The 22,241-nt window shown below is 43.9% G+C and overlaps 2 protein-coding genes across 2 annotated transcripts in view; both read right to left on the bottom strand.

Annotated features, from left to right (window-relative positions):
• LOC311237188 (uncharacterized protein) overlaps window positions 1-6,255 on the bottom strand; it is a gene marked incomplete at both ends in the record, with an annotated part of 204,709 nt that extends 198,454 nt beyond the window's left edge. The window contains 2 exons of the mRNA XM_084324997.1: window positions 5,834-6,070; window positions 6,249-6,255. Of these exons, the coding sequence (XP_084181123.1) occupies window positions 5,834-6,070; window positions 6,249-6,255 (244 nt within the window). The remainder of the gene's footprint in view (window positions 1-5,833; window positions 6,071-6,248) is intronic.
• Window positions 6,256-6,793: 538 nt separating this feature from the next.
• LOC311237508 (semaphorin-4D-like) overlaps window positions 6,794-22,241 on the bottom strand; it is a 39,623-nt gene continuing 24,175 nt past the window's right edge. Inside the window, exons 10-14 of the mRNA XM_084325432.1 lie at window positions 18,097-18,319; window positions 14,801-14,913; window positions 11,234-11,406; window positions 10,186-10,232; window positions 6,794-7,925 (exon numbers count right to left, since the gene is read on the bottom strand). Of these exons, the coding sequence (XP_084181558.1) occupies window positions 7,129-7,925; window positions 10,186-10,232; window positions 11,234-11,406; window positions 14,801-14,913; window positions 18,097-18,319 (1,353 nt within the window). The 3' untranslated portion in view covers window positions 6,794-7,128. The remainder of the gene's footprint in view (window positions 7,926-10,185; window positions 10,233-11,233; window positions 11,407-14,800; window positions 14,914-18,096; window positions 18,320-22,241) is intronic.

Raw genomic sequence — 22,241 nt, 5'->3', positions numbered from 1 at the left:
TAGGCCCAATTCATCTATCAGTACAGCGACCGCCAGTCTTCCTGCGTTGTCAGCGGTCCTGGGTTGAGATGATTTGTCCAGCAAGGTGTCTCCAACCAGGTTGAAGTCCCCCCCTATGATTACGTTGCTATTCCCTATCTTCCTAATCACCTCACACACTTCATGAAAAAAGTCTGAGGACGACACGTTGGGTGCATATATATTAGCTAATGTAGTTCTCTGTCCCTCCAAATCTGCATCCAATATAAACCCATCTCCCCTCATCATGCGAGAAACTGTTGTGCACCTTAACGTCCATGTTTTTTCTCACTAATATTGCCACCCCCCTCTTCCTAGACGAGAACGTACTATAACATATTTGTCCCACCCAGTCCCTCTTAAGCTTGGCCGACTCCTCCTCATTCAGGTGTGATTCTTGAATTAGTGCAATATCCGTCTTTTTTTGTTTCAAGAACGTCAGTACTTTTTTTCTCTTAATGGGATGATGACATCCGTCTATATTCCACAATACTATTTTAATCAGCCCCATATCCCTTGTAATGTATCTCCCCTGTGCAATCCAGCATGTAATGCTTCTATGTCTGGGGCGCTATATCCCATATTTCCATATCTAGGACCGGAGACTGTGATCATATATATACAACAACATAGTATATGATGAAATAAAAAGGAACATATAAAAACATAAATACATTTCCCCCCCACCACATTTACCCAAGCTACGTTCGATAGGACCCCAGATAGAACAATTGTACCGAGGGTGAGATCGATACTCACCCGTGCACTTTGGTCCCCCTCGTCTACCAGAGGAGTGCATTTGGCACAAGGTAGGTTGCCCAAAACTGTGCCCCTACTATTTTGTATACCCTAATGTAACGTATGGCTCACACTGTAGTCTAAACGCTTATAGCATTTTTTCTATTTAGTGCACTCTATTTTCATTTCAAGTTTTTTTTTTTTTTTGGCACTTTGCGATGTTCGTTACTCTACGACGATGCCCCTGAGACTTATCTGTATCCACGTGTTTCTTGACCGTTATCTTAATTGTCCACCTCCGACTTTCCCCGTCTGAATCCCTGGAGTTTCTCCCGGTACCCGTGATGTTCATTGCCCTGCTGTGCGGGACCTCCATTCTCCATCGCCTGTATGTCGCCTCCCGGTCCCCGTTGTCTTCCCACTGTCTGCCAGGTAGACAGCCGCAGTATCTCCTCTCGATCTGGGTCGGCAGGAGGGTTCACCACGGTGATCTGATATCCACGTCTTGCCATATCCGCCGTCGCCTCCGCTGCGTTCTGGTATAGGCGGGTGCCATCTTCGTAAAAGACCCTCATTTTCGCAGGATACGGTGTCTGGAACTTGAGATTCTTCTCCTTCATTATTCTCTTGGCTTCGGCATATTCTCCTCGCTTCTTCAGTATTTCAGTGGGGAAATCATGGTCGACATAGAAGCGTGCATTGTCACATGAGACGTTTTTCTTCTGCCACATCCGGCGTATTGTCTCTTCTTTAATTTTGTAGCTCCCAAACTTCTTTAAAAGTAATATCAATGGGTGATTTCCAATGTCGTAAGGCAATTCTACACCCTGATATCATGGCCATTCTATACCACATTCCCTGGTACTTAGGCAGTTGTATCTCTTTCGGTACTATACCCAAAACACATGCCATTGGGGAGTTATTCACCTTTACATTAAAAACTTTACTTAGGAATATCACAATTTGATCCCACATTTTCCGGACTTTCTCACATTCGTATAACATATGTAGTAAAGTGCCTGTCTCCTTCTCACATCTCCAGCAGATGTCACTGTCCCTTAATTTTAGTCTGGCCAGTTTACTAGGTGTCCAATAGCTTCCGTTTAAAACTTTGTAAAAGATAAGTTGTGATTGTGCCTCCCGCGAGAATTTACCCCATTTGGACACCAGCTTCTCCCATATTTCCTCAGTAATATCCTCACGTACATCGTTCTCCCAGCTCAACCTCAGACCCGCCAATTTGGGTGCATTGTGTTCCCTTATAACATCATAGAATCTTGACGCACCGCCTTTCCTACGCCATCCTTTATCAAATATTTCTTGAATTGCAGTAATCGGGCCACATTTTGGCCCACCCATTGATGACGATACACAATGTCTAATCTGCAGGAATCTATAGAAGTTTTTATTATCTATACCAAAGTCCTTTCTAATATCCTCAAAAGGTAATACCCCATCTTCCCCGGCTATATCACCTAGTACATGTATCCCCCTTTTAATCCAGTCCTCCCATATGACTGATTTCTTACCAATCTTTAGTTTTTTATTATACCATATAGAGGCTCTTGTAGTTAGATATGGGTTATCACAAGTCAGCCTGTGCGATTGATTCCAAGTTTCCCTGGCAAACGCCATTAGAGTGTTCTTAAAAGGTATAGGTCTGTCTGATTGTGTCAGGAAGGATTCCAGAGATGAGGGATATACCATTTCCTCCTCCATCTTGACCCAAGCAGGTGCCTCCTCAGTCGAGTGGTTCAATTTGGAGAGCTGGGAGAGTGAGAACGCGTAGTGATACCAGTCTAGCGTAGGCAGGAATAAGCCGCCATCTTCCTTTGCTGCATACATTTTGGCCCGACCAAATAGCGGCCTTTTGCCCCCCCACAAATATACATTAATTATCTTGTCATATTGTTTGAGTAACTGAGTCGGGAGGGTCAGCGGCAGCTTATATAGGATATAATTTAATTTGGGAGCCAATATCATTTTACTAAGTTTAACTTCCCAAGGAGGGACATATTCATCTTGGCCCAATTCTGGGTCAGAGCACTAACGTGTTCGATTATAGGGGCAATATTGTACTATCTCTTTCAGACCTGGGATCAGCTTTATTCCTAAATATATCAACCCTGAAGGCATCCACCTGAACTGCCATCCCCTCCTAATCGCAGAGGGACAGCACTTAGAGGCATTGCTTCTGATTTACTCCAGTTGATTGTGTATAGAGATATTTCTGAGAAGGACTCGATAACAAAAAATGGGTTTCGTGAAGGGGAGAAACTCAGCTGATAATATTCGCAGACTCCTACACATAATATGGAAGGTTAGGAATGATGTAGAGCCTACAGTGGCTCATGTAAGTTCTGAAGTTATCATTGACTTTAATAGCCAACTGAGTTAGTAACAGAACTTAATTTCCTGACTGAATGGTATGCTAGCAATGAATCCGAATGCTTTGTATGTTTTCCAAACACTGGGAAAAGGAAGCTCAACTTCCCAATTTGAATAAGGCTGTCAAGTCCGAATTTACCTGAACAACAATTAGTAATGTTGCTGGTTCCTCCTGTGCTATAAAACCTTATCACAGCTACAATACCATAACGATGTAAATGCATTTAATAGAATATGATCAACATCTAAATAAACAAGCAAACATATTGAAAACATTTGAAAGAGATTTATTTAACCTTCCTACCAACAGTAACAGCCATAAAATGTAGAGAATATATGTACATCTTCAAAAGTATTTTGTTTCCATATATACAAATATATTTACACTTGTTTACAGGCACAGAAAAGTTCCAGTTGGAAGTATTGAAAGTAGATATAATACATTGAGCCTACTATAGTCCTACAAAAAAATAATCATTAGTTCCAAGAACAGACATCATTCTGCGCACTCTAGTCGAGAAGTATCCGTTTGGAAACATCACACATTTCAGGTCAGACTTTTCAAGTTATAAAAACAAAAAACACAAAAATAGAAGTGAGACCTTTGAGAGACAACCGGTCAGATTACTGAGTCACTTCTGGAACTAGTTTCGTAAAAGAAAAGAGAAAAAAAGAAAAGAGAAAAAAAGAAAAGAAAAGAGGAATCTCGGTTTTCTCTCCAATGACGTCATAACAGACACAAAAGTTTGTTGGATTTCAACCTAATCTTATTGGGTCTGGCAGGGACATGGTGAACAATATATATACATATATACTGTACTGTACAGCACATCTCACAAAGTTCCATGCACACACACACACAATGCGGGTTAGAGTAGGGAGGTAAGCTGGTCAATAGGTAGTGAGAGAGAGAGAGCGAGAGCGAGATAGCAGTAGATTAGGTAGTAAGAGAGAGGGCAGTGTGTATGTACAAAAGAGAGAGAAGGAGAGATAGCAGTAGATTAGGTAGTAAGAGAGAGGGCGCTGTGTATGTACATGTGTGTGTGGTTGTGTTGTCCCCCACAGCAGACGGCCTACAGCAGAGCCTGGACCTGCTAGAGCATTACTGTCAGACCTGGGCCATGGCAGTAAACCCCAAAAAGACCAAAATAATGATATTCCAAAAAAGATCCAGATCTCAGGACGTCCTACCAAAGTTCTCAATTGGTACAAAACATGTAGAGTACTGCACACATTACACCTATTTAGGCCTAAAACTAAGTTCAACTGGACATTTTAAGGAAGCAGTCAATGAGCTGAGAGGGAAAGCACGCCGGGCTTTCTACGCCATAAAAAGAAATATACAAACAGAAATACCAATTTGAATCTGGTTAAAATTAATTGAATGTGTTATTGAACCAATTGCACTCTATGGCAGTGAGGTGTGGGGTCCACTTACAAAACAAGACTTTACCCAATGGGACAAACACCCCATTGAGACCCTGCATGCAGAGTTCTGTAAGATTATCCTACATGTCCAGAGGAAAACTACAAACAATGCATGCAGGGCAGAATTAGGCCGTTACCCACTAATACTAAAAATACAAAAAAGAGCAATTAACTTTTGGACACACCTAAAACGAAGTGACCCCCTCTCGTACCATTATCAAGCCCTGCAGTGCCAAGAGCTGAGGAGCATCAGAAACCCCCTTACCCAGCTGGTCCTGAGGCTGAGTCCACAAACCTGCTCTCTTAACACACCTCAGGAACAGAACACATCACCAATCAGAATAAATCAAATTACTACACAGCTAAAACAAAACTACATCACCTATTGGAAAACACAAACAAAAGCACAGAGCAAAATGCAGTGCTATCTGGCTCTAAATCGACAGTACACCGGTAGCCGGTAGCAGATAGCAGATTACTTGAGCATGGTGACTGATCAACAACTAAAAAGAACCTTGACAAAATACAGACTGAGTGAGCACAGCCTCGCTGTTGAAAAGGGGAGGCACAGGAAAACCTGGCTCCCTGCAGAGCAAAGGCTATGCAGTCATTGCATCCTCAGTGAGCCTGAAACTGAGTTGCACTTCCTCACCAAATGTGAAAAATATAAAGATATTAGAGAAACGCATTTAAAAAAAAATTGAACTAATAACAAAAGGTTTTCTTGCACTACCAGATACAGGAAAACTACCAGTCCTACTAGGGAAGGACTCAACAAGCTGTGAGCTAGCAGCAGCCTATGTTGCTGCCTGCCACAAACTGAGGGACAGTGAGTGACAGTCACCTGACATGTTTATGCCGTAATATTTTATGTTCTATTTTATGATGAAAATTTTTGTATATACTATGACATTAATATGTGTTTTGTAATCCATGCTTATGTTATCAACCATTTGCTTGGCAACATGTACAAGCTGCGTCATGCCAATAAAGCCACTTGAATTGAATTGAATTGAGAGAGAGAGGGAGAGAGAGAGGGAGAGAGAGAGGGAGAGAGAGAGAGAATGAGTAAGAGAGACATAGGAAAGAGAGATGGGGGTATGAGGGATCAGGGTAGATTAGGTAGTGTGTGACAAAGAGAGGGAAGTGTGTGAGAGAGAGACATCAAAGGGAAGAGAGAGAGAAGCAGAGTTCCAGAGATGTCTGGGTTGGGTTCAGGCAGAGGGGTGAACGCGGGGTCAGTGTCCCAGGCACCACTCACCCAGCGCCAGGCAGAAGAGTAGGAAGGCCTCCTGGGCGTGAACGCCCCAAGCCTGGTCCTTCAGCAGGGGAGGCAGGAGCTTCACCTCCGCCCCCTGGCCCGCCGCGCCACGGGGCCCGGCAGAGGCCGAGGAAGAGGAAGAGGAGGAAGGGAGGACAGAAGAAGGGCTACTTCCAAAGGAGGACAGGGAGGAGGATGATGAAGTGTCGACAGAAGAAGAGGAAACGACAACGGAGGCTGTGAGGGAGAGACGGGAGGTGGGGGAGAGGGAGAAAGGAGGGGGGGGGGGGGGGTGGGGGGAGGTAATGGAGAAAGATGAGGACGACAGCCTGGCGAGGGGCGACGTGCAAGACGACAAAAGGAGGAAAACGGGGTCTAGGGTCTAAAGAAAATTAAGGCATAAGTCCATATAAACCCAACATTCTAAGATCATGAAACTACGTATCCTAAGAGTACAATGAGAACATACTAACCACAGACGTAACCGATCCGTACTTAAATAATAATCCTTAAAGCTTCATTAAATATAAAAAAAATTACTTTGATTGTTTTCAAGGCTCATATTTATATAAAAAAAAAAAAATTCCATCATATTTTCATAAAAACCTCTGTGGGGAGCGGTTATGAGTTAGAGGAGCGTCATGTATTACTGTACACTAAGGCTGAGCCCGAACCCTGTTTTTAGGGTTCGAACGTTCGCCAGGTTTATCGAACGAACGTTCGAACGTTCGTTTTTTTTTTTTTTTTGAATAATTTATTTTTTTATTGTATTAGTATAGATCCTACGGAGGGCGGCATTGCATAGTCTATTGGTGAAAAACATGTTGTTTACAGTGGTGGCTGTTCATGTAAACATGTAATTAAACAAAGCACTCAGAAGAAAATAAACAAGCTACTGAATCAAAGTATGATAAACAATAGCCCTTGCAGTCACGTAAGGGGCTAGATAAACAAATGCATTCGTTTTGTGGCATTAGCGTTATATAGTTAGTGTTACACGTTCAATAACAGGTATTCACTCTTGGTCGACGGGGAGGGGAGCCGGGAGGAGAGGCGCACGCCTCGGCTCAACAGACCCGTCCACCGTCTACCGTTTTCCTGGTTGAGGAAATACACGACGGGCGTGATCTTAGATACTTCGAAGGCCCCCAGGTTTCCTTCCACAGACGAGGGGTTCAGTCTCTGAAGGCAAGTGGCATCAACTACCGATAACTACTGGTATTATTACTGCCTTGTAATAATTGAACCTCATCCGCCTGCGCACATAGGAACAGACCCTCGTGTAACTGGCAGGCCTATACATCGAGAGAGAGAGAGAGACTCTTCTCCTTGTTATTTCTGTAGGGTCCTACGCTTTCCCAGTAGCAGTAAGGTTCATCCGCGTCCGCAAACTCGATGGGCTGAGATTCACAGTCCACGTCAAAGGGCTTCTCCTTGCCGACCGGGCTGTCGTCCCCGAAACCGTGAGAGGGGATCCTGCCGTTGCCGCACTCCGGTTCCATCTCGTAGCCGGTGTCCCGTAGAGCCCGGAGCTGTGTCTGGTTCTGGTTGGTCTGACCGCCGTTCTGGGTGGGCTGCTCCGTCATGTCCAGTTTCTCCGTCACGGCCGTTTCCATGAGGCCCGCCTCGCACGCCCGGTACTCGGGCTGGAGGGGCTTCTTGTGGCTGCCCAGTAGGGCGGCCAGCCGCAGGCAAGTGTAGCAGTTGTAGGCCAGCGCGGCCAGGTAGAGGAAGAGGAGGAGGAAGAGGAGTGCCGTGCTGCTGTCGTGCTGCAGGTACGCGTGGCCGACCGGGGGCGGGGGCAGCTCCAGAGCCAGGACGTACACGGCCAGGAGGTGGCTGAAGTTCTTCCCGGCGGCGGGGGCCCACTCCAGGGACCAGCACTCGTAGCGGCCCTGGTCCTCCGGCGCCACGCTGTAGATGAGGAGGCCGGTCTCGGCGATGAGGTGGAAGCGGGAGGTCTCGGTGAGCGCAGAGCCGTTGGACTTCCACAGCACCTGGGCCAGGTTGGAGCGCAGCAGACACGGCAGCTCCGCGGAACTGCCCGGCTTCACAGTCACACGGTGGTAGTCCTGCACGGAGACAGCTGCCACTGGGGAACACCAAGGGAGAAGAGTCAGAGATATTATGTCAAGATAAGTTGAGTTTAATGTAAAATCTTAAAAATACTGACCTAGAAATTCTACATTCAAGTCAACTGAATTCTACATTAAAGTAATACTACAACTCTGTACCCCCTCTGTACATCCTCTGTACACTATGTCACCCTCCTCTCTTCTGTATCCCTCAGTAAACAATTTGAATTGCTCGCTCTGAAGTTGGAACTTCTTAAGGGTCAGTTCATCACGCTGGTTGGCTGTTACAGACCTCCCTCAGCAAGTAGTGATGCTATTCTGCCTCAGATCGTTTTAAAACCATCTGTGATTCTTTTAACTTGACTCAACTAATTGATAGCCCAACCAGACCAAATCCTAAATGCCCAGATAAATCTTCTTCCCTTCTTGATTTATTTTTAACAAATGTTCTGAAATTGGTGTTTTTGCTAATGACCTGAGTGACCATTGTGCCATCGCCAGTCAGGCATGGTAAGCTCCCGAAAACAAGACCAAGGATTGTACAGAAACGGGATCTTAAGCACTTTTGTGAACAAGCCTTTCATCACGATTTATGGCAGTTTGACTGGTCCAGAATCTCCCTAATTAATGATGTGGAGTTAGCCTTGAAATCATTCTATGATACTTTTCTTAACATCATAGACAAACATGCGCCAGTCCGCAAATTTAGAGTGAATAGTTGTGACAATCACTGGTTTTCCCCTGAGCTGTCCAATCTGTTGAGATAAAGGGATGTAGCCTGGTCTAAAACCAGGAGCTCCAAGTCGGAGACTGACTGGTTGATATTTAGACAGCTCAGAAACCAGTTTACTTCCCGTATTCAGAAGGCTAAAATCTGAGTACTACTTGGCTAAAACTACCTGTAACCTAAAGGACCCCAAACATTTTTGGAAGGTTATCAAGACCACTTATGAGAGTGACATCACAAATGAATTGCCACTCAGCATAGAAACTGAGTCCTGTACTGTGACTGATAAATTAATTTCTTAATTCTTTTAACAAACGTTTTATTTCATCAGGATCCTTGTTTGAGTCACTACAGCCATCAGACTCTGAACATCAGGGGCCACTTATGTCACCCCCCTCAAACTCAGAAACTGAACCCTTCAATTGATCTCCTTTTGAGGTGGTTGAGGTCCATAGGGCCCTAAAGAAACTCCCGACAAATCTGCAGGTCCGGATAAGTTGGAGCCTCATTTTCTCAATGCAGCTGCTGATTTTATTGCAGAACCTTTAACTTAAATTTTTGTATCTCACCATCAAAAGTAATGAGATTCCATTAGTCTGGAAATCTGCCCACGTCCTCCCCCTGTTGAAAGGGGATGATCCCTCATCCCTTAACAATTACAGACCAATCTCAAAGTTGTGTGTTTTAGCCAAAGTCCTTGAGAAACTAATAAGTGAGCAGCTAAAAGATTTCTTAAGACTCACATGGCCTGCTTTCCAAGAACCAGTCAGGTTTCAGAAAGAAGCACAGCACGATCACTGCTACTCTTAAAGTAGTCAATGATGTCATTGAATCACTGGATTCCAATAAATACTGTGCAGCTCTGTTCCTAGACTTATCCAAAGCCTTTGATACGGTTGACCATGCCATTTTATCGAAGTGTCTACATAAAACTGGTTTATCTAGACAGGCTGTAGAGTGGTTTTCAAATTACCCGACAGGTAGATCACAGTGTGTACAGTCTGCTGGTTTATCATCCTCTTTCCTCCCTGTACTTAAGGGTGTACCACAAGGGTCCGTACTAGGACCTCTACTGTTCTCCATATATGTTAATGATCTTTGTATCAACCTGTCTAATGCTGCTTACCATTTCTATGCTGATGACAGTAATTTATTGCTCATCTCCCAGTGTTGTGCAAACGATGGAGTTCTTGCAATCTGCCTTTGACATTGTTCAGTCACATCTTACCCAGCTTAAGCTTGTGTTAAATGCTGGCAAATCAAAGTTTATGCTCTTCTCAAATGGGAAGAGACTCCCAGCTGATCTTCCCACACTTGTTACTGCTGGAGGGACTGACATCGAAAGGGTTGCTTCCTACAAATATCTAGGCATTACAGTGGACGAGAACCTTACGTTTAAATCTCACATAGATAAACTTGTGTCAAAGCTGAAGCTTAAACTCGCCCATCTTCACTCCCATCTGTGTCGGCGCTAATGAGCTAGTCAGCATGTCTGCTAGTCAGCATGTCTGCAAGATGGCGCGTTTGGTCGCTCACATGGTTCAACTTACCTGAAGGACACTTGCCTGCATCACCATTCAAGCTCTGGATTAAGCTCCTGAGAAAAGGCAAAAAGCAAATAAGCATCATGTAAACATGTTGTTTTAAGATGCTGCTCACAGACTTTGACTTAAGGATTGTGCCAGTATCATTTTGACTGAGGTTAGTGGAGGTCTGGCGGTGTTGACAGGTAGATCGCAGTGTCATTTTGGGGAGGGGGGGGGGGGGGGTACAGGTATGGGCAGGATAATAGCAGAAATACATAAATATAGGCAATTAGATCTGAATATAAAAATATGCGAAAAAAGAAACGGTGTAAACAAAGATTTGACGTGGATTTGAATGGGGTGTAGTAACGTAAAGTAACACAGTAACGCTAATGGAAATAAAAAGATGTGGTTTTAACAGGGGTGAGTTAGTCACGCATGTCTCTGCGTTTCTCTACCCCTTTTCAACACTGACGGCAGTGTGAGCGGCATTTAGTAAACTTAAGCTGAAAATTTGTTACGGTAATGGCAAGAAGTCACATTTGCACTGGTATGCTCCTTTAAGACACACAAAGAGATGTGTCAGAGGACAGAAATATGTGGTCTTTGTCCGCAGAAAAAAACTTGCTGAGCAGGAAGGAGAGCAGTATCATGGAAAACAGTGTTTGTTTAGTCGCAGGCTGTCGATGCTGGTTCTGCTTTCTGTTATCAAGTCTAACGTGCGTTGGAGTGAGACAGAGACAAGCAAGGCAGAAGAGAGATAAGACAGAGAGAGACACACAGAGAGAGAGAGAGAGAGAGAGAGAGAGAGAGAGAGAGAGAGACAGACAGACAGACAGACAGACAGACAGACAGACAGACAGACAGACAGACAGACAGACAGACAGACAGACAGACACACACACATCAATTCTATTGTGCGTTGGAAGAAGAGATAGAGAGAGCGAGAGAGATAGAGTGAGAGCGAGAGCAAGAGAGAGACACACACCACACACATCAATTCTATCATGCGTTGGAAGAAGAGAGAGAGAGAGAGATAGAGACAGTTAAGATCGGAATCCTTATGAGTTACCCATGTGTGCTGCTGGGGGCATCGAGGATATTGACACAGGTGGCAGCCTGGGGGTCCCAGGCACAGTAGGGGTCCCGGGCCAGGATGCAGTCGTCACAGGACGGGTACCTGCCACAGAAGGCTGTGGGAGACTGGACCACGCCAGAGTCTGAGCCGGCATACAAGGACCGGGTCTGTGGACAGACAGAACACACGCATAACAACACTGAAGAAAGGAGGCGCGCACGCACGCACACACACCTAGGACGCACACCTGACTCCCCCACACAGTCTGATGTCTCCCACTCAGGGAAACAACGTGGAGTCTGATGTCTCCCACTCAGGGAAACAACGTGGAGTCTGATGTCTCCCACTCAGGGAAACAACGTGGAGTCTGATGTCTCCCACTCAGGGAAACAACGTGGAGTCTGATGTCTCCCACAACCCATTTCAGATTCGAACAGAATTGCTGTCTGCCTGGTCGGAAACGTCACCCATTTTCTTTCAAAGTAGAACAGTAGCTTCACATACATACACACACACACACAGACACACAAAGATACATAGAATATTTTATACTACACAGGATAAAAAGGACCGTTCAGCATTTCACGACACTTAACATTGCGTGTCAAGCCACTCCAAACAGCGTCAAGTGCTTTACATAAGAGGATGATAAAATACGCTAACAAAACTCCTTTTTGATTAAAATCTCAATCTCCTTTCTTTGGGGCCGGCAGAATCTATGTGGGCCAACAAATGTCATACAGCATAACGCCTGTGTGTCTCAAGTTCCTAGTAGGTGGCTACTGACCTAGAAATTCTACATTCAAGTCAACTGAATTCTACATGCAAGTAATACTACAACTCATTACATATATTATATACATGCCATGGGATGCCCCGATCGATTGGCCACCGATCATTATCGGCCGATAATCAGTATAAATATGCAATCGGTGATCAGTGATAATGCTTTATTTTCGCCGATCGTCAAAACCGATAGAAAAACATGATCCAATTCTTAGCGGAGATCTCACAGTCACTGCTGACTTCTCTCTCAGACACACAGAGCTGCTTGCAGCGTACAGCGCCTCCTCCTCGCCAGCCCCTCCCGCACTCATGTAAACAAGAGCCTCGCAGTCTGCTATAGTCTGGTGCATGATGCGACGTGAGCTAACGTTGGCTACCTACCGAGCTAACATTACTGTTTAAACTAAATGACCCAGTGACTAGGTTTCAGGTTTCAGGTTTTTATTTAGACTCCACAACATAAACAGATCATTAATCCAGCTTACATTGCTGTCAAGGATAGTAACGTAAAAGCCTCTTGACTTATTTCCATCGTTGTCCTTGGGTGTCAAGGATGCTAGAAACACACAACTCATTACAGAATTAATCACAATTATTATCTTTGCATAATAATAATGGCACAACCCTAAATTAATACAAAACAAAGCACATTTGTTGATACAATGTTCATTTATGTCGAAAGTCAGTGAGCTTCAGGAAGCACCCTCGGGGGAGGGAATTTGGGGGATGGGAGGGAGGGCGGAGAGTGGGGGGTGGGAGTTAAGGAGAGGGTAGTGGCTTAGGGTTTTGGGCGTGTGAGGCAGTCGAGGGATCCGCCCCTCCTTCAGTGCACGTCGCCAGTCGTGCTCGTGGGGGGGAGGTTTGCGTGAGGATGGGGAGGGGGGGGGGGGGGGGGGCATTGTCTAACGTTATCTAGCTGGCTAGCTACTGATAGCTGCTGATATCAACAAATGCTCCAGCAATAGTCGAGTGCATGATAAGTTACCTCCGTTGACTCGGTAGCTCACGTTAGCTCTAAACTAAATAGTTCACTGAGGCGTTGTCTGAACGTTATCTAGCCGGCTAGCAGTAGCTACAGATAGCTCCTGATATCAATGTCTTATAACATTGATTCGATGCATATTCGAGCTGAGGGCTTGCTGAATGTGATTTATACCAATACTAGGGTCCAGCTGCAGCGCCGGAGAATCCTGGCCGTAGCTGGAGGCTACTCGAGTACACACAGACAGTGGAGCTGTTTGCAGATAGCGGGCATTTTGACTTGTTGCGTGGTGGCTATATCTCGCAGATAATACAAGTACAAGTCTAATTATATAATATATTTTATAAAAAAAAAATTAAAAAAAAGTATATAAAAAATAAAAAATAAATTATCAAAAACGATCGGTATCGGATCGGTATCGGCCGATATGGCTCAAGACGATCGGTATCGGTGGCAAAAAAAAGGGATCGGGCATCACTATTATATACACCTTATTATTACCGTAATTAAATATATATATATTAAGGCTGTCAAAGTTAACACGGTATTAACGCGTTAACGCGCGATTCTATTAAGAATATTCTAAGCTGCACACCATGGGCGATCGAGCCTTCTGCTCGGCCACACCCAGACTATGGAATGCTCTCCCCAACCACCTGAGAGCACCACAAACTGTTAATACTTTTAAAACGTGGACTCAAGACCTACCTTTTTATTATTGATACTCTCATTGATACTATGTTTGTTTCTGACTCAAAGTGTGTGTGTGTGTGTGTGTGTGAGAGATAGAGAAAGAGAAAGGAGAGAGAGAGAGAGAGAGAGAGAGAGAGAGAGAGAGAGAGAGAGAGAGAGAGAGAGAGAGAGAGAGAGAGAGAGGGGGGGGGGGGTGAGAGAGATGAGGAAGGGGCAAGAGAGAAAGAGAGCTTGGAGAGTGTGAGTCCTCAGCCCTTGTGTGGGTGAATGTAACAAAGTTCCTAACGTTTTCTTTCCCCTATTATTTCATCCACACTTTATTCATTGTTTTAAATTATTATTTTCTTTTAAGTTATTTTGTGCATCACTCTGTTTTAAATTTGATGAAAATTTGCAATGCATGAGGGTCATCCTTTTGTGTTAAATGGCTGCATAAAGCAAGCATTTGTTGACTCACATGTTGATAAGAGTATTAAAACTTGGAACTTGAAAAATATCCGTTTAACACATCCGGTGCCGTTAACGTAGAACTACGTTTCTGTCGCCCGATCATTGAGTGCCGGAAACGTAGATCTACGTTTTTCTCACAGTATTTCTTTTATTCGCTATTGCCATTCATAATTCAGCGGGGCACCTTGTGCATGCTGTACTGAATGTGTCTGAGCTGGCAGACGGTCTTATACCGCCCTCTACTGCCAGGCGGAGCTATTGCATCTCATTGAAAATGGGCTGGTGTGTTTTAGAAGCCGATCTGAGCCGGGCGGGCGGGGTTTAAATACTCAATACATTGCATGCATGAGGAAGGATAATAATTATGATCTAGCGTTGATTTCAGGAAGATCCGATAATGACAACGTGTTTATTGAATTACACAAAAACGCAGTTTTCGCATCTTTTCCCTAGTTACACTGCTGGCCATTATATATTACTATTGCACTTTACTGTTACAATTGCACTCTGGTTGGATGCCAAACTCATTGTGCTGTACTTGTGCTGTATGATGATGACATACATTTGAAATTCAAATTTGTATTCCAATCTAATCAAACTGTAATGCTCCAAAGCTCTCCGATCATGTTCTCTGTGTTTGACTCGCTCACCTGGGAGGACAGCAGTAGGTTCTTGATGGACTCAGAGTTCTTCAGTAGCTGGAGCTCCTCCACGGTGTGGACCCCCCCCTCATACACCACCGACTTGTGCAGGACACCCTTGTCTATAGACGGAAAAAAGACAAATATAAATTGACCAACTCGAGAGGAACGCCCCCCTGAGTCCCAAGTAGACAGCACCTAAAGTCTCTCTTCAACAAAATAGAGGTTAGATAGATTACAATAAAGACTAAAGCAGCTTATATTATAAAACAGATTATATAACCAGTATTTAATTTATATATTAAAAAATAATAAAGAAAATAATATATATATATATATTATATATATGGTACAGGTATGGGCTGGGTAATAGTAGAAAGACATAAATATAGGCAATAAAATGTTATCTGAATGAAAATGACAAAAATAAACAGTGTAAACAATATAATTAACTCTGAATGAGCAAAATAAACAGAGTAAACAAAGGTGTAGATGAGGGTCTGTATGTATATCGGTTATAATATATGTTACAATAAATATAGGCAATAAAGAATTAGAAGAGTAAAAGTTAACTGTAAACAAGTTGCCGTATACACCAGGTACCCTAACTGGCGTGATATACAGTATACGTCATGGGTGCGCAACAACTCTACAAGTCTCACTTTCCTCATGTTTTCTTCACATTGGTCAGAAGACGACCACTTCCAAAAGATCAAGATACAAATTTGTTCAAAAACCAAACCAAAAAGTGGGGAAGGAATTGTCTTTTGTGGCGTCTGTGATATATATAATTAGATTTTTATGTCCTGTATTTATTATTTTTGTCATTGTTATTATTTAGGCCTGTCCCCCGACTAAGGATTTGTATAGTCGACTTTGATTGGCCAAAGTTTGCCGATAGTCGACTGGTAGTCGTGCCCGTTCTTAGGCAGTTAGCCTCGCTGGTATGTGCGCCATTAGTGTTAGCCACGCGTCTAGGCCCCTTTGCTTTTGGAAAGAATGATACAAAAAAAATATAATTATAATAAAATTCGTACATTAAATTTTTTTTGCATTCGACTAAGAGGTTGGCAGTCGACTACGGCTCCTTTCTATCGATTAGTCGACTTTTCGACTAATTGGGGTCAGGCTCAGCCCTATTATTATTATGGTCCTGTGAAGTCCTGTTTATTATTACTGTATTGTGTTTCGTCATGTTTTATGTGAAAACATTTTATTAAGGCTGTCAAAGTTAACGCGGTATTAACGCGTTATCGCCCGATTCTATTAACGCCACTTTTTTAGTTTTTTTTTTGTTTACTAGACTTCACTCAGGTGTATTGTTGATGCTCTCATTGATACTATGTTTGTTTCTGGTGTGTGTGTGTGTGTGTGTGTGTGTGTGTGTGTGTGTGTGTGTGTGTGTGTGTGTGTGTGTGTGTGTGTGTGTGTGTGTGTGTGTGCGTGTGTGTGTGTGTGTGTGTGTGTGCAGGGACGTGCACAGGACTTTAGAGGGGCAGGTGCTCCTTTTTGGGGGGTTTTGGTGATCAAATATTGAATATTGAACTATAATAATCAGTGCAGGAGCTCACTTATCCTTGAAAGACACTTTTATCACTGACTTAAAAGGCCCATACATCTCCATAAATGTTCAGGGGGGAGGGAATAAGTGCTTACCCTACAGACCAAGAAGTGCTGTATATTCTGTATTGTTTAATATAAATGCATTTTTTATTCCAATCCCGATTTGTATTTGAGATTCCCAAATCCCATCAGACTTGACTTCTTCGTGTCCCTCAATGAGTGTAATACCAGCATTCAACTGTATGCGCCACAGCGGTTTCTATCATCATCATCATCACCACCCACGCTATGCATAAAATATATAGGTCCGCGGAGAGGCACGCTGAGGAGGTTGTGCAAACTGCAATGGAATATGGGGCATCTCTCTCTCTTTACCTAATATTTTGATTCTATCCTGACATTTTTCAGTTGAAAGGGCAGTCTATATGCGTAACGGTAAAAAAAATTAAAAATTAAAAAATCCCCAAAAAGGGCACTTTTTTTAAGAGGCTCAAAAAGGCAGGTTCTCAAGCACCCCTTGGCCTCTATGTGTGCACGTGCCTGTGTGTGTGTGTGAGATATATAGAGAGAGAGGGGGGTGAGAGAGATGAGGAAGGGGCAAGAGAGAAAGAGAGCTGGGAGAGTGTGTGTGTGCGCGGCGCGATCTTTCAGCGTCAGGGGTCTGCGCCAGGGGTCTTTCTATTATAAAGTGCCTCTCGAGACTCGGGTGCATAACACATAACAGATCAGTCATTTGATTGTAATGCAGGTGCTCGCATTATAAATCGAATGTATTATTATTATTATTACACATGAACAGATCAGTAGGGTGGGCATTTGATTTCCGGCACCTCGGCGGGTGTATTAGAAATCGAATGTATTATTATTATTATAACATATGAACAGATCAGTAGGGTGGGCATTTGATTTGTAGCACCTCGGCGGGTGTATTATAACACATTTTTGCAAGCGTTCGCTCGCAACTACGTTGCTTGCAGTCGACTGACCTGTGATGGCAGGTAGTGCCATCACCAGGTATAATGTTCAGGCGGAACTCTTGTTCCTAACAATAGTCCCGTGGGTGAATTATATACGATTAACAATCACTACATGTACTACATGTACGCTATTATTATGCAAAGACGAGTACTGTAGCGAGTCACAGTGCTGGTCGAGTGCATGTATTATCTTTGAACGGTAAAAACGTGGGGGGGGGCAATAAGTGCATTCTGAAATCATGGGGGGGACTTTTCCCGGGGACCCCCCCCCCCTAAGTTACGCCCCTGGGCGCCGCCCCCATCGCTTCCTGATTCTACTGCGCAGGTGCACCAACCGACCTGTAGGAGTCGCTGTCCACAACGCCCGATCCCCACCCATCAGTTTCCCACCCCCTAATACTGCCAATGTGTATTAGTACGGACGACCAGCTAAACTGAAAGCAATGTGGAGCGCTGGGCTCGAACAGGCGAACCCAGCGTCTCCAGTATTCGTGGTTGGCTGCATAAAGCAAGCATTTGTTGACTCGCATGTTGATAAGAGTATTAAAACTTGGAACTTGAAAAATATCCGTTTAAGGTAGATAATTTTTTTTTTAATGAGATTAATTTGCGATTAATCATGAGTTAACTATGGACAATAATGCGATTAATCGCGATTAAATATCGATTGACAGCACACATTTTTATAAAATAAAAACACCACCAAGAAAACCTAAAACACCACAGCACCCGATACAAGACCCTTGGGGTAAAAAGCGCACCGACCTGTCCCAGTGAAGATGACGTCGTAGACGTGGCCGTCCAGCGCGCTGACCCTCTCCACGACGATCTGGGTGTAGTTGACGTCCTTGGTGATGAGGCGGGGCCCGCCGCCGATGGGCAGCACGGGGTCCTCCAGCAGGGGGTGGTCCTTCACAAACTGGAGGGTCTTGTCCGGCAGCTGGAGGGAGCTGCTGATGTTGTGCTGGCGGTTCAGGTTGTTGATGCACTGGAGATGGATGGATGGGTGGGAGAGGGAGATGGAGGGGATGAGTGGTACAGTTGGCCCCACAGATTGAATGTACCATTGTCCATATTAGGGCTGTACCGATGTGGGAAGCGGAGCTGTGTTGCATGTTGTGTGTGTAGCGGTTGATGGTCGGGGTGTGGGGAATGGAAGTTCACAGGCTTGGCTTCTTCCATCCCACTTTTCGGACCATGGTGTCTGTTGTTGCTGTTGTCTATTGTTTTGTGGTGGTTGTAGTGCTGTTTTGTGGTTGTCTTGTATTGTATAGGTTGTATGGTTTGAAATGAACAAATGAAACTGATACCGATACTTGTTTAGTTTAAGAATAGGGGGCAGGTAACCATAAGATTTAGGGTGTTTTCACACCTGTAGTTCGTTTGCTTTGTTCCGATTCAGGGAGACACAGACTATAATGATACAATGTTGCACTTGTCCCTTAGTTCGTTTGTGTTCACACGGCTGTGTTAACAGCGGACCAAAACAAACGCACGCGTGAGCAAACTCATTGGTCAGATTGTGGGGTGTGCCCCCCACCCCTGAATCTCTGCGTTACATTGAAATTGGGGAGGAGATAGCGGGGGAGCAAATTAATGAATGTGGATGAGAGCCGTGATGTAAGTGGTTGCCGATACGGCTGTGGGGGTGCTAGAGACATGATCGAATAGTCTTTTATGCGCCTCAATCTCCTGAACACGGCACGAGCCATTCCTAATCGATCAGAACTAAATTGGCAGCAAAAGAGCCTATTTTAAAGCACCTATTCCCCATGCACATGCGCAGATTGCCCACGGAGTCTGGACGACGCGAGATGACGCACAAATGAATGTGGACTGTTCCATCAGAGGCTTCGGTGGCCAGTGTCCTTTCAGCCGAACAGGATAATGAAAAAATTATCCCACTAAATGGCCAGACGCGTCTTATGGCGACATCTACAATTACCTCATTGAGTCACCAGGTAGACTAATGTTTATATTTAAGTGCAGCGGTCTGTAGCCACTCACATTACCACCGAAGCTCCCCGATGGAACAGTCCACATTCATTCTCTCTGTGAGAGAGAGAGAGAGAGAGAGAGAGAGAGAGAGAGAGAGAGAGAGGAGAGAGAGAGTCAGTGAGAGAGAGAGAGGGAGAGAGAGGAGGCGTTGTCCCGCACGGTGCTGCTGTTGCAGCGTCACTACAGACCCCGGCTCTCCTCTCCTGCGCGGCGGCGGGGACACAGCTGACTGACACCCGGCAACACAAACACCATTTCAGGGTCTGCTCTGCTTGTTGTATCTCCGCAGCAGCAGCAGCGCGACACTGTTCGACAGACCTTTCAAAGCCCCTTTCCCTCATTCGGTCACTAAACTTTCTGTACACTTCAGTGTTCTTGTGCGTGTTCTCCAGCATCTGACGAATGTGATCGTCTGCCCAAATATCAACGAGGCAGTGTACCTCATCACTGCTCCACGTTGACCCACGACTCATTATTATTATTATTGTGTCGGTTTGTTAAGTCGATTGCATTCTCACAGCGTACGAGTCGCGTCGGGTTCGCTTGGAAGTGCGCCGAGACCACACTCTCTAGGTGGTCTCGGCCCGCTTGTTTTGTTCCGCAACAGAATGTGATTGCCGTGTTCATATATGCCCAACTGAACCGAAATAGGGGGTAAACGCTCCAGGTTTCGGAACAGCTCCAAACGAGCTAGGTGTGAAAACGCCCTTATTCTTCTTCCTGCTCCTTTTGCCCATGGTAGAACTGTATTTATGATTTTGTATGAAAACTGTATGATTGTATTGCTTCCATGTGGCAAATAAAAACTCTGAATCTGAATGTCTTTTTTTTTTTTCATTCGAAGCTTCTATTGACGTTTTTGAATGAAGCTTCGAATGTCTGTAGTCATATTTTATGACGTCAATTACATTTATTTTTTTAAATCCTAAAACAAAATCCTCAATTTGAATAAAGTGATTAATCTGATTAAATGAAAAAAATAATTTAAGATTAAATCAACTTTCTATAATGAATATAACTTGTCAGTTTCGTCAACATAAATAATCCAATAAGGGCACGGTTGGTATGAAAGTGATGGTGACGTCTTGATGGAGCGCCGAGCACCAAGCGGATGCAGATAGGCTACATCATTTATGATAAATGTTTTATTTAGATTTTTATGACGAGTCTATAATAGTATAATACTATAATATTAGTGTAGCCTAATCTTTATCTGCAACTGTGAAGAAAAACCACATTGGTTTAAACAGAATGAATAGACGCATGAAAAAATGTAAATAATAAAAAAAATTATAAAAATAATTCAAATGTTTCTTTATTAGTTGTCATACAGAAGTACAGAAATGTTTTATATAAAATGCTTCTTCTTTAAAATAGAAGTAAAGTATGTAGACAAAAAGTGTTCAATATATAGATATATACAATGTACAATGCAGAGTAGAAGTAACTGAGTTACAATACAATATACTATACAGTACAATGCAGAAATGGGATGAGGTACAATTTAGGTACAATTTACAGTAAGGTGTAATGAGGTATGGGTTGTAGTGCAAATTCTTTGCCAATAAATATAAAGTGTGTTTATAACACAACGTTATGAATGAAGCTTCAAAGCGGTCAGGTGGCGTAGCGGAGATTGCGCTCGTCACCAATGCAAGAGGCTGCGGTCTCGACTCCCGGAGTCAGCATTGCTTGCGGCTTGGGCTGATCGCTATACTAACCCGTTTGGCTGGGTTAGAGGGAGGGCAAGTCATGGGTGGGAATCTGGCGTTGTGGACAGCGACGCCTACAGGTCAGGTCTGGGCGCTTTCTCAGCGAAAGGCAGGAATTGATGAAGGCAGCGTGACCTCCCACGCGTTACACTTCACCAATGAGTCCTCGCTGCCAGGTGAAAAAAGAGTCACTGGCTGTCACCACGTGTGCCGGAGGAAGCGTGCGGATGACTTCAGGGTTCCCTTGTACCGACCAGTAGGAGAACATGCGCACAACAACCAGGTAGGGGAGGGGGGGAATTGGCACAACGACTAAATTGAGACGGGGAGAAAAACAGAGGAAAAAATCGGAGAAAGGAAGGATACAAAAAATGAATGAGGCTTCGAAGCTTCGAGCTATTCGGTACAGCCCTAGTCCATATTCAGTTTCCTCTGGATATTAATGGGATGCAGCTGTAGGGGAGTACATGAGCCTCATGAGGTGACCTCAACCATCGTCAAATTACGTCAACAACTTCTCCCCGTAGATGGTTAGGTTTGATTTGATCATGAATATTCTTTCATTAGTAAGGGGGGGGCCCAGTAGAGGGATTCATCGTTAGGCTCAACTAGTCAACTAATGAATAAGTCCATGACTATAGTGCAGTGGAGGTTATTGCATAACTAGTGAGGCAGTGCTTCACTAGTAATATACAGACAATTTTTTATTATTAATATACATATATATATATATATATATATATATATATATATATATATATATATATATATAGAGAGAGAGATTTTTTTTTAATTATTATTATAATCTTTTATTATAAATGTTTTCCTCTGTGAAAAAAACAATGCCAGTGAATTTTTTTCTTCTTCAAAAATGTCCAAGTGACAGCTCTGAGCTCTCTGACCTGGCCTGATCCCATGAGAACACATAATGGCCAGCTGTCAATCACTCACTGCAAAAAGATTGCACGGGTTTGGCTTAAGAATATAATTATCCAATCAAAATAGGGTATTTGAGTTTAAAAAAGGCGGGTAGTGAGGTTCAGCGCACTTGATTGATTGGCGTTCACGCCGTGCCACATTGTGTTGACAAACTTAAGATCCAATCAGAGAATGGTGCCAGCTAATGAGCCGGTGCTGCAGCTGGACCCTATTGTTGACTGTGTGCAATTTGCCTTGAAAGGTCTGACATAGAAAAAAAGA

This window comes from Notolepis coatsorum (genome assembly GCF_963971535.1).
Source record: "Notolepis coatsorum genome assembly, chromosome: 11".
In the NCBI taxonomy this organism is placed as follows: domain Eukaryota; kingdom Metazoa; phylum Chordata; class Actinopteri; order Aulopiformes; family Paralepididae; genus Notolepis; species Notolepis coatsorum.
This window is presented reverse-complemented; position numbering and strand designations above follow the sequence as displayed.